Genomic DNA, 12,961 nt, shown 5'->3' with positions numbered 1-12,961 from the left:
TCTCTTGAAACACAAACACTGAAGTGAGATGGTTGAAAGTACTGAAAATATGTAGGGCATAGTTGTTTCCAAGAACTTCATTCTATTTGTAAAATGAAGTAAATATATAAATATACATACACACACACACATACATGGCTATATAAAGTTCATAGTTCTTAAAGCAGTGCCTAATACATAATAATTGCTATATGAGCATATTGTTATAAAACTGTTTGAGTGAAAGAATCTAGTGATATTGTCAACAGTGATCAATTTATACTTAAAATTTCTCTTTAGAGAAGAAAATTACCAGGCTGCAGATAAAGATAAGGCTGGAGAAGATTAGATAGCAATCTTCTTACAAGATGATTTTAAAATGTATACCTGGCTCTGCCTTCAGATGCATTCTACAGAACAGTCAATAGAAACAATGTTTTAGCTTGCTACATATAAATACTAGAGTTGTTTAAACAACTTATAAAGTTGAAGCTCCTAGAAAAATATGTTTAGTGATCAGTTTTCATGTCAACATACAGGACAGCATCAATAATACAGCATATGTGTAACAAAAATATACCTAGTTCACACATCCTTACATACTGGAGTATTTAGGGATTTTTTTTTAATTTTTATTCTTTTATTGATTTTTTTTTAAAGAAATGCAGTGGAAAAGCTTCATAGTATGGATGATGCCTTTAAAAAGCAAGTTGATGCAATTGTTGAAGCCCATCAGGCTGAAATATCACAACTATCATCTGAAAAGCAAAAATGTATTGATTCTGCAAATTTAAAGGTACTATAAATTATTATTAAATGTTTATGTCCAAATCTTTGGAAATTAAAAAACAGAATAATTTTATAGTCTAATAGGTACATCAAGAATGTTATCAAAGGGCTGGGGATATAGCCTAGTGGCAAGAGTGCCTGCCTCGGATACACGAGGCCTTAGGTTCAATTCCCCAGCACCACATATACAGAAAACGGCCAGAAGCGGCGCTGTGGCTCAAGTGGCAGAGTGCTAGCCTTGAGCGGGAAGAAGCCAGGGACAGTGCTCAGGCCCTGAGTCCAAGGCCCAGGACTGGCCAAAAAAAAAAAGAATGTTATCAAAGAGGGTAACAAATTTGACAGTAAATGTACTTACTACCTTATGCATGTAACTGTAACACCTCTGTACATCACCTCTCAAAATTAAATTTCAAGAAACAAAAGAATGTTATCAAAAGTATCATGAGTGGGCTGGGAATATGGCCTAGTGGTAAAGTGCTCACCGTATACATGAAGCCCTGGGTTCGATTCCTAAGCACCACATATATAGAAAAAAGCCATAAGTGGCGCTGTGGCTCGAGAGGTAGAGTGCTAGTCTTGAGTACAAAGCAGCCAGGGACAGTGCTCAGGCCCTGAGTCCACGCCCCAGGACTGGCAACAAAACAAAACAAAGTTTCATAAAACCTGACTTCATAAACTTAGATTCATTACAAAACATAATTCTGATAAAAAGCAAAATTATAATTTTCATCCCAGTACATACTTGCTTCATGACCTCTGGATGAACATTTGGTAATGTATGATACTGAGATCATAGACCAATGGAGTTTTAAGAATACAAGGTTTCTTTGAGGAAGAAGGTTGTTTAAGTTTTGAAAGTCTATAAGGAATTGGTGCTTCAATTGAACTTAGAACTCAGCATCTATAGGCAACAACGACAATAGTGAGAAGAAATATGAGAACTGGGTTTTTAGCCACACGGTCATAGATAGAAACTTGCACAACTTCAAACAAATTTTCTCTCAACTCCCAGGGTTTTTTTGTAGTTTTTTGTTTGTGTGTTTGTTTTTTGCCAGTCGTGGGTATTTTTGCCAGTGCCTCAGCACTGTCCCTAGCTTCTTTTTGCTCAAGGCTAGCACTCTACCTCTTGAGCCACAGTGCCACTTCTGGCTTTTTCTGTTTATGTGGTGCTGAGAAATTGAACCCAGGGCTTTGTGCATGCTAAGACAAGTACTCTACCACTAAGCCACATTCCCAGCCCTTCATACATTTTTCTAAGCCCTAAAATAGAATTACAATGCATTGTTTTGTCTTTTTCAGAATAGTCTAATGAGCAATAATAGGTTATATAAATGAAAGTACATTGATTACTCTATAAACATGTTTTTCCTGTTAGCATTTGGATGAGTTACATTTTACTAACCTTATTTTACATTGAATGAATCACAGTTAAAACATACATGAGAAAAAGTTATTGACATTTCTTCCAGAAAGTATTTTTTAAATGCCTTTACCTTAGAAAATTAAAATGTAACATTCATACATTGCCTTAGGTTTATCGAGTTGAAGAAGAAATGCGTGAACTTCTGGAAGAAACATGCAAGAACAAAAAAGCAATGGAAGAAAAAATAAAGCAACTTGCTTGTGCTCTAAAAGAAATTCAGCAAGAAATGTGATGGCTTTCATAACAAATATAATTGAAATGGACCGGCAGACCTATTGTAAAAATGATTAAATATTGTAAAAGTAGTACTGCTACGACTTTGAAATGTCTCTTTCTACACATTTCATCATGAATAATTTTAAGAGACTTTTGATCGATTATTAATTGTATATATAGGCTTTATAATAAATTTTTATAATTATGTGTACTAGAAAAACCTATCATAATAACTAGACTTAAAACACTTTTTCTTGTTTCTGTGCATACACTGTTTGGTAATTACAAATAAGATATAGCTATAAAGTTCACAAAGATAAATTATGTGACACTCTTTTTTGTTTTTTTCTGTTTTTCTGGCAGTGCTGGAGTTAAAGATATAGGATAGCCAGGCTGGGGATATGGCCTAGTGGCAAGAGAGCTTTCCTCATATACATGAGACCCTGGGTTCAATTCCCCAGCACCACATATACAGAAAATTGCGAGAAGTGGCGCTGTGGCTCAAGTGGCAGAATGCTAGCCTTGAGCAAAAGGAAGCCAGGGACAGTGCTCAGGCCCTGAGTTCAAGGCCCAGGACTGGCAAAAAAAAAAAAAAAGATATAGGATAGCATTCTTTAAGAAGCATATGTAGCCTTCTCCACATCTCTCATAACTACCCTTTTTTTTTTAGAATAAATATGACTTTGTCATTGAAGAGTACATTTAAGATTTTATAAATTCCTGAGAAGAGCAATGCTGTTCTGCTCTCACTCTCCCTCTTAGTCTAGGTATATGAAGAGAGTTCTTCATATAAGATCATTTATTAGTATTTCACTTTTATCACTTCCTATGCTATATATGAAAAATGGAAATATTAAATGCTATGCCCGTTATTTACGACTAGAAATAAAAATATAATACCACATAATAAGCCATATAATACTAATAGTAAGCTAAGATTTAAAAAAATAAGTAAATGGAAAGCTGAGTGCTTGTAACTCATGCCTATACTCCTAGGTGCTCAGGTAACTGATATCTGAGGATCGTGGTTCAAAGCCAGCCAAGCCAAAAACTGTGAGACTTTTATCTCCAGGTAACCATCAAAAAGCTGGGAAGTGGAGGTGTGCCTCAAATGTTAGAGCACCATCCTGCAGGGAGAAAGTGGGGTAATGAGATAACATTAGTTCATTCCCCAGTACTGGTATACCAAATAAAACAAAACAAAAGTAAATGGAGGTGTTGGGAATATGGCCTAGTGGGAAGAGTGCTTGCCTCATAAACATGAAGCCCTGGGTTCGATTCCTCAGCACTGCATATATAGAAAAGACCAAAAGTGGTGCTGTGGCTAAAGTGGCAGAGTGCTATCCTTGAGCAAAATGAAGCCAGGGACAGTGCTCAGGCCTTGAGTCCAAGCCCCAGGACTGGCCAAAAAACAAACCAATAAAAAAAAGTAAATGAACCAGGAGAAACTTCTTCTGAAGGGAAAGACCCATTTCATGATAGCCAAGCTGTGAAGGAGATCTAGGAACATCCCAAACAGCAGCACATGGGAGGAGATGGAAAGTTTTTGGAGGTAATAGCTGCAAGCTCTTAAATTTGATTTAAAATGATTAGCATACAGATAAAAGCAGTTCGCAGTGAAACAGGATAAAGAAAAAGACACACAAACCTCCTAGTCAGACACTTAGAGAAACCCTGAAAGAAGCAAGGAAATTATCGGAAACGTGGCAGGTCAGATGATTATGTATTTGATATGATGAGAGAAAATGAAATGCCAACCAAAAATTCTGCATCCAACAAAACTGTTGTTCAAAATAAATAGAAAATAAAGGTACTTGTAGATTAATGAAGATGAAGAAACTATTTCTAGGTAACCTGCTTGAATACAATTACTGAAGAAAACACTAAAAACTGAAAGATGACACATGGCAGTAATTCATTCTGAAAGATGAATATTATGAAAGGTCAAATATTTGAGTATTTAAAATTTTTTGTTTTAAAGTGTTTTATTATGTAAACATAGGTAACTGCTGTAAAGGTTCTTCTTAAGTACTTGTACAAAGGAATTTAGATTCCTCTATGGCGCACTCTCTCACTCTCTCACTCTCTCTCGCTCAAGGCTAGTGCTCTACTTTGATCCACAGCACCACTTCCATTTTTCTGGTGGTTAATTAATTGGAAATGAGTCTCTTGGACTTTCTTGGCAGGACTGACTTTGAACCTCAATCCTCAGATCTCAACCTCCAGAGTTTCTGGGATTACAGGCCTGTGAGCCACTGGCATCCAGCTCAGTGCCCTTTTTAAAGTGAAATCTAAAAGCGACTTTTCTTACAGCCCCAAGAAGAAGCAGTGCAACGTCACCATCTGTAAGCTAGGTTAAGGCACCTCACCAGAATTTAGTTATATGAGCCTCCTGGTATTACTATTCCCAAATCTCCATAACTGTGAGAAAAGAAATTTCTGTCACTTAAGCCATCCGGTCGGTGGTACTTATTTATCGCAGCTTAACCTGAGTTAAGATATCCCATAGAAGGGCTGGGGATATGGCCTAGTGGCAAGAGTGCTTGCCTTGGATACATGAGGCTGTGGGTTCAATTCCCCAGCACCATATATACAGAAAATGGCCAGAAGTGGCGCTGTGGCTCAAGCGGCAGAGGGCTAGCCTTGAGCAAAAGGAGGCCAGGGCAGTGCTCAGACCCTGAGTCCAAGCCCCAGGACTGGCCAAAAAAAAAAAAAAAAAAGATATCCCATAGATTGTTTCAGAAATAGCACTGTCAGTATTATTTTATTGATTTATGCCCTAGCATATACAACAAAATGTTATCTTCAGTTTATTAAAACCTCTGTAAGAACTAGATTGGATACTAACAAAATTAATTTGCAATATTTGTTTGTGATTTGGCTCATGTCAAATCACCTGGGAACAACTATAAAGGATTACATTAACTGTTTTTTTTTCACATTTTACTTAAGCTTCTTAGTTACAAGTGTTTTTTAAATAGTGTTCTTTGTTTAAAATGATAGCTACCTTTGGTTAATAAATTTCTAAGCTTGTGAATGGAAAACACATCATTTGTTAATGGTATCTAACTTTAGTTTTCTCATTTCAGTGATTCTCTGTTACTTTGTTTTAAAATTAAGCACTCTTTCTTTTATGAACTAGGTTCAGTAACCATCTAAAATTTTGTCGTGATTCTTAGGATTTCTCTTAGGGAGAAAAACAACTTAAAAAAAAAAACTTAGAGCTGTGTGCTCTCCTTTGTCATTAGGATATCACTGACTTCAAGACCCCAAGAATGCCTTATTATTTATTACTCCCGTTGCTCTTGTTAGGCATCAAGTTATAAACAATATAATTTAGTGAATAACGTGAGAATTTGGGCAGTTCACCACCTTTCCCTGTACAGGTCATTAACTCCTTTAGGAAGTACGTACAGACTTTGGAAAAGAGTTGATCAAGCGAGCGAAAAACAACCTGATTTTCCCGTGTTCGACATCTGGAAAGATGAGATTCGATTTAAAACCTTGAATTGGGTTCTGGTCACAAGGATTTTTGCAAACAATGCTAGCACTGGGAGAGACCGACGAGAGCAGAACCGTCCCAGCCCAAAGCCAGGGACCCCTAAGCCGGAGCAGCTTTACTGAGAAGCCAATCCAACTTCCCGAGCGTGGGCTGGGGCTTGGTGACTTTCCCTGCCAACCATAGCCTTTTGCCTTTCTCTTTTTTCCTTCTTCTTCCTGGGAATGTGGCAGGGTAAGATCACCGAGCCCGCGGCGCGCGCCCTCCCCGGGGCAAAAAAATGCGTCTCCAGGCAACGGCGGAGCGCGGCGTCACTTCCTGCCATTTAAACTCGGGTCCCCACCCCTGGCAGCCCGGGCTCCTCATTTCCAGTGGCCCTCCCTCGGCTGCTCGTGGGCAGCATTCACGCTTGCCCGGGCTTGGGGCGGGGGCGGAGGCCCTGCGCGCCCAGCGAGCGGCCCGGAGGCTCGAGGGCGCTCGGCGCACCTGTGGCTCGCGGGAGCCTGCCACCCTCTTGGCGAGTGCGGGGAACTGCGGCCGCGGAGCCCGGCAGGTGGCCGCGGGCGGCGGAGCGCGGGGGATCCCCGACCACCCTGGTGGAGCCCAGAACGCGATGGCGGCGGCCGAACCCGCCAACTCCGGCCAGCAGGCGCCGCAGGTCCAGGGCCAGAACCAGCGGCCGCAACCCGCGCAGCCTGCTCAGCCCTCGCAGCCGTCGCAGCCAGCGCAACCGCTGCTCGCGGGCCTCGGGGGCGGCAGCAGCCGGCACGAGAAGAGCCTGGGGCTGCTCACCACCAAGTTCGTTTCGCTGCTGCAGGAGGCCAAGGACGGCGTCCTGGATCTCAAAGCGGTGAGGCCGGGGTCGGGGATCGGGACGGAGTGGGGTGGGCGCCCAGCCCTTGGAGTCTGGGGTGAGGGGACCCAAGAGCCGACGCCATGTGGCCGTGGACGCTGGAGTGGGGGAGGGACGAGGGACTGCGATCGCCCCGACGGGCCCCGCCACCAATGGCGCTGCACTCTCCACAAAGAGCCCGAGACCTCGAGCGCGCTCGCGTGGCTCTGCCTCCGCGGGGACCCGGGGGCCACCGAATGTCGTTGCTGCCCTGCGGCCACCTGTGGCCGAGGCTCGAGGCAGGCGTCGGTGACACCCCGGGCATCCATTAGGTGTTCGCAGCTGGTCCATTTAGTGGGGTTCGATCGAGACTTTTAATTGTTTTAAGACTTCATTTCTTAATTGTTTGAGAACTGGGAATGCCACCTCTCCCGATAAAAGGGAGGAGTGGGTTGATTTGCACGCCCTCCCCATAACTGATTTTATTCTGACCAGGCCTCTTCTCCGTACACGTCTTTGGTCCTCCCGGAGGTTCGAAAGGGAGATGGGATTGGTGACTTAACTTGACATCTGATACTAATTTTTTTAAGTGAGGTTGGGCGTCGTGCGTGATGGGGGGGTGGGTCTAACTTTCCGTGGAGGGGCTTGGGAGCGCTCCGTAAACTTTCTCTCCTGCTTTATGAGAACGGGTACTGCGGTGTTTGCTACGGTTCAGATTTTGTTTTTTCCAAATAACAACTTGCATCAAAAATTGCTCGGTTGGACATAATGATTTAACCGTTCCAAGCAGGATTTGGAAGGATTCCACAAGGCCGGGGGGGGGGGGGGGGATGTGATCACTTGAATTAAGATTCATCTGGCGCTCTGAGTTTAAGAAGAATAACAAAAACTTTAGGCTGTTCAGTCATAACTGAGTATCGGTCCCCTTTGGCTTATTAAACACATCTTAACCTGGAGTATGATACCCGGGCGTTCCCAGACCATCTACCTGGTTTATGGGTGTCAGTGCCTAAAGCTCTGGAAATAGCAACTCTGCAGGAGTGTATCCCTGTCACTTCCGAGTTGAAGGATTGGAAATTGACTCCCCAACTCTGGCCATGCTCCTAGCTTATACTGTTCAATAAACTGACTACTGAATTGTATACAAATGAAGTAGGTGCAGATTTTACATTTTGAACGGAGTTTATACTACTTTATTTAAAATTTTTTATTCTTGAATTTTTCCACCTTTTGAAATCTTTTGGTTCAACTTTCCACACCTTCTTTTTTCTTTAAAAATGTTTTTTGTTTGTTTGCTTTTTCCCCCGTCAATTCACTGGTTCTTAGACTTGAACTCAGGGCCTGGGCTCTGTCTCTGAGTTTTTGTGCCCATAGCTAATGCTTCACCACTTGAGCCATACATAGCTGCACTTCCAGCTTTTCAGTGGTTATTGTAGGTAAGAGTCTCACAGTTTCCTGCCCTGGCTGGCCACCAACCACAGTCCTCCTGAGTAGCTAGGACTTATGGGGGTGAGCCATGGGCTCCTGGTCTTAAAAGTATTTTCATGGCATTTGTAGTATTTAAATTGTAGTGAATTCAAATGGGTTGTATTTAAAGAATTTCACCAGAAGTCAGGAGGTTACCAGAAAAAAAAATTGGGTTATTACAGTTATGCATATTCAGCTGTAGCTTGGGACTTTCAGTATAAGAAACCTAGGAAGTTTGGGTTTTTCCAAACAAAACTGAAGTTTAAGGGTGTTTCCCTTCACTTGCCTCCAAATGGGTTGGAACTTTACCCCTGCTGGACTCTAAGTTCCTTGGCTTCCTCCTTTTCCTCTGGGGCTGTATAACTGCTCTGCAGAAGTCACAGGCATCAGTGGCAAGTGGAGTGTGATATTTCTGGACATTGTTTTGGTTTTAGGGGGATTGTGCTTCATGTTCATATATTCCTGTAGTGGTATTAGGCCTTTATTATACTAGTGATTATACCTTTGAAGACCACTGTGAATATCATTCTGGATTGGGAATATGGCCTAGTCGTAGAGTGCTTGCCCCGCATACATGAAGCCCTGGGTTCAATTCCTCATCACCACATAAACAGAAAAAGCCAGAAGTGGCACTGTGACTCAAAAAGTAGAGTGCAAGTCTTGAACAAAAAAGCAGAAAGCCAGGGACAGTGCTCAGATCCGGAGTTCAAGTCCCAGGACAGGCAAAAAACAAAAATAACAAAAGACATATTTTAAGCCAGGCGCTGGTAACTCATGCCTGTAATACTAGCTACTCAGGAGGCTGAGATCTGAGGATTGTGGTTCAAAGCCAGTTTGGGCACAAAAATTCATGAAACTCTTATCTCCAGTTAATCAAAAACAAAACAAAAGAGAAGTGGAGGTATTGTTCAAGTGCCAGAGTACCCACCTTAAGCCAAAAATCTAAGTAAGAGCATTAGGCCCTGAATTCAAGCTTCAGAGAATAAATAATTTTTTTAAAAAATTAAAAACTTTTCATAATGCATGCTAAGCATGAACTGGTCGCTGTAAATTTCTTCTAATTTGAAATTATAAGGACACATTCTTTTTCTTATATTCTCACTTTGAAGGACATATTTATGCTGTTGAAGAATTAAGATCATAATGCTGTGTCTTAGTGATCTATTTCTTCTGAATAATGTAACTAACTGAAGACATAGCTCTAAAAAGCAAATTAATGCAAAACCATTTGGTGTAAACCAACTGAACAACTCATAGGGGGAGAGGGAAAGGAGGAGGAGGAAGGAGGTAACGAACAGTACGAGAAATGTACCCAAGGCCTAACGTATGAAACTGTAACCTCCCTGTACATGACTTTGACTATAAATAAGAAAAAAAAATTAATTCTCATAAAGTTAATTCTGGTATAGTGTGAACTTTAGAAAGGAATAGAAGTACATTTAAAATGATTTGAGAAACATTTTCTCACTTTTCCTATTTTTATTATAGTCTGGTAGAGGTGGGTAGTTAGAAAGAGAATTTAGACTGTAGTTCATTCAAACTATGTGGTTTGTTCTTATTGCTATTATATTTTATGTTATATATTGAAATCTTGACATATAGCCTCGGGTTTAGAGCACTTGCCTAGCATGTAAGAAGAAGTGGACTCAACCACGGAACTACAAAAATCAGGCTGGGATGTATGTAGTTCAGTGGCAAAGTGCTTGCCTAGCTAGTGCAATGTCCTGGGTTCGATCCCCAGTACCAAAAAAGAAAAGACAAAAAAAATACTTACTATATGCTAGATGTTTAGCTCTCCTAAATAATTTCATCCTCTTAACATCGGTGGGCTTGTGGGCCTGAATCTCTCATTTTAGCTGAGGAAACAGGTTAAGTAGGACAGGACAGGTTGAGTAACTTGACTGATGTCATACAGTCAGAATTAATATTTGTAGGTAGACCACTTGGTGTTATTCTGTTTGCTGTACTGCTTTTCATAGTCCTAAAGAATAGATTTATTTGTGGAAGAGCATGGAATTTTCCTTGTGAAGAAGAATGCCTGAATATCTTTACTCCTTTCCCTGTGCTAGGAAAGATATACGTACTGAGCTCTTGAATTGAGAATGAGTGTGTTGATGGCAGATTCCACGTTGTCTAACAAGCTAAACTAGGATGTTATTTTTTTCATGGCTAATAATTTGAAGATGCTCATGACTTGAGAGTTTAAATGTTCTGAAAATTCTAATAAATAGAATTTGTAACTGAGTTTCTGTATTTGCCATTTTGGTGCCATCCTGACCTCTTTAAAGCATGATCTAAGTTATTTATCTTTTATTATAAATGTGTAAGTTAGAAATTATTTTAATATCTAGGTTAATGTGATAAAGTATTTATGTTCTTTCTTATCTCATAGATCCGAAACTAATAGCAATAAGATAACTTAATTGGTCACACCTTAGATGAGATAGTCTCAGGTTTTTAGTTTTGTAACACCAAGTTAAGATATTGAGGTACAGTTAACTTAAGGAGAAATACTTGGGTAGGGTAACCCAAACTTTAGTGATTGCTTAAAAGTTCTCAGACAGTTCTACTCCTCGGTGTATACCCAAAGAATTGAAACCAGGGTCTTGAGCAGATATTTATCCATCTATGTTCACAGCTACATTATTGTCAATAGAGGTGGGATCAGCCCATGTATCCAACTATGGAGAAATGGATGAACAAAATGGGGTATACACATAAAGCAAAGGGTTCTGATTCTGCTTATTTGAAGTAGCTAGTCTATCAAATTCATAGAGCCAGGAGAAGAGTGGATGCCAAGTGCTAATGGAGGAGAGGATGGAAGTTGTTGAATGTGTTATAGGATGAAATGTGCCCCTCTCAAACTCAGGTTTGAGTCTTGACCTCAATTTAATAAAATGGAGCTGTGTTTGGACATAGGAACTTGAATTTTTCTTAAGTTAAATGAAGTTATTAGGAAGGGCCCTGATCAAATCTGACTGGTGTCCTTAGAAGGAGGAAGTCTGGCCATAGAGGAAAGTCCATGTGCAGACACAGAAAGTGACCATCTGTAACCTTGAAAAAGCCAAACCGATTAACAATTTGATCTTGGACTTCTGGCTTCCAAAATTGTGAGAAAATGAATTAATTTATCTTGTTTAATTACTTTGTCTGTGATGCAACTGACACCATGATTACAGAGTTTCAGTTTTTTTTTTTTTGCCAGTCCTGGGCCTTGGACTCAGGGCCTGAGCACTGTCCCTGGCTTCTTCTCGCTCAAGGCTAGCACTCTGCCGCTTGAGCCACAGCACCGCTTCTGGCGGTTTTCTGTATATGTGGTGCTGGGGAATCGAACCTAGGGCCTCGTGTATCCGAGGCAGGCACTCTTGCCACTAGGCCATATCCCCAGCCCGAGTTTCAGTTTTACATGTAAGGTAATTTAGGAATTGGCTACACCAATTCACAACTGTGTGAATATGCTTAAGATAAACTTATGTGAAAGGCAAGGCTGTGGAGAACAGTGAAAGGTCAGTAATTGCTAAGTCATCAGGGATCAGAGAAGAGGGTGAACAGAGGAGACCAGAGGAGTGTGAAGACAGTGAAACTATGCTACTGTAGGGGATACTTTGTCATTATCCACTTGTCCTCTGCAGAAGCCTTGGAATTTAAGTGACTGGCATGGCAGCATAGGTTCACTGACTAATAAACCCACTACTCTAGTGGGAAGTATGAGAGCAGGGAGGTTGTGCATAGGAAGCACAGGGTAGATGGGACCTTTTTTTTTTAAGGTGTACTTGGCTAAGTTTAAAACAGTCATATAAAAAAAATACACACACACACACACACACACGTGATCTGGATACATTTATTTCAGGGCCTAACTATTATTCAACTATTAAAAAGATAGTTGGCTCAAGGGGAAAATTTTTCTCTATCAACTAAAGTTCTACAACTCTGTGAATGAGTGATGGCTAACAGCTAAGTAACTGCTAATAATAGTAATAAGTGCTAAATAACTGGCACTATGCCAAGCACTTGGTTTATGTTAGGTCATTTACTGCTCATAATAAAACTATCAAGGGGGTATCACAGCTTCATTGTGCAGATAGGAAATTGAAGCACAATGTGACCTGCCTAATACCTGCAATAAATTGATTTCAGAATTGTTTCCCTGAACTGCCATACTAAGCAAAAGATAAGAAAATTTTAGTGTGATTTGGGGGGCGGGTGGCTTTAAAGGGTGGGTAGAAGAAGGAAGTCGTCACATCTTTCCTGTTCTGGACACGATAACTTGATATATTGCTTAAGACACTCATTTTGAGATTTTGGTTCTGATTCTGTCATTTCCCAAGGAACAAAGCCATAAAAATGTTGGAACCAGTGGCTCTGTATGCTTTCTTCATGCCATTTTTTTTCTTTTTAAAGAAAAATATATTTTATTATTGTAAAGGTGATGTACACAGGGGTTACAATTACATAAATCAGGTAATGAATAATTTCTTTTTAAACCATGTCTCTCTCTCCCCCAGGTTTCCCCTCCTGTCCCACCCCACACAGTGTACAGTTCACTTTCCACATAGTGTCTAGTGAGTACAACTACTGTATTCCTTCACCTTTTCCCCAATTCTATATGCACCCTTGCCCTCCAAAAGACAAACTAACACACAAGACAAAAGAAAATGTCAACTAAAATAACAGCAACTACAATCTCTTAAATTTCTTGGGAGTTCATTTTGTGCTTTTTTTTTTCCTCACAGCTAGAGCTCTATCACTTTGA

At 40.7% G+C, this 12,961-nt stretch overlaps 2 protein-coding genes across 14 annotated transcripts in view; both read left to right on the top strand.

Moving 5' to 3' along the window:
* The window catches only part of Lrrcc1 (leucine rich repeat and coiled-coil centrosomal protein 1), a 28,749-nt gene extending 26,008 nt beyond the window's left edge, over positions 1–2,741 (top strand). For all 8 annotated transcript variants that reach the window (XM_048359014.1, XM_048359015.1, XM_048359013.1 and 5 more), the window contains 2 exons: positions 640–775; positions 2,301–2,741. In XM_048359014.1, coding sequence (XP_048214971.1) covers positions 640–775; positions 2,301–2,423 — 259 coding nt within the window. In that variant the 3' untranslated portion in view covers positions 2,424–2,741. The remainder of the gene's footprint in view (positions 1–639; positions 776–2,300) is intronic.
* Positions 2,742–6,182: 3,441 nt separating this feature from the next.
* E2f5 (E2F transcription factor 5) overlaps positions 6,183–12,961 on the top strand; it is a 26,643-nt gene continuing 19,864 nt past the window's right edge. For 3 of the 6 annotated variants that reach the window (XM_048359025.1, XM_048359023.1, XM_048359020.1), the window contains exon 1: positions 6,189–6,756. In XM_048359025.1, coding sequence (XP_048214982.1) covers positions 6,520–6,756 — 237 coding nt within the window. In that variant the 5' untranslated portion in view covers positions 6,189–6,519. Of the gene's footprint in view, positions 6,757–12,961 lie in introns of all 6 variants that reach the window. The other 3 variants (XM_048359024.1, XM_048359022.1, XM_048359021.1) reach the window with 3 other exon arrangements.

Source organism: Perognathus longimembris, chromosome 12 (assembly GCF_023159225.1).
Source record: "Perognathus longimembris pacificus isolate PPM17 chromosome 12, ASM2315922v1, whole genome shotgun sequence".
Lineage (NCBI taxonomy): Eukaryota > Metazoa > Chordata > Mammalia > Rodentia > Heteromyidae > Perognathus > Perognathus longimembris.
Note: the sequence above shows the minus strand (reverse complement) of the source record. Positions and strands in the feature narration are given on the sequence as shown.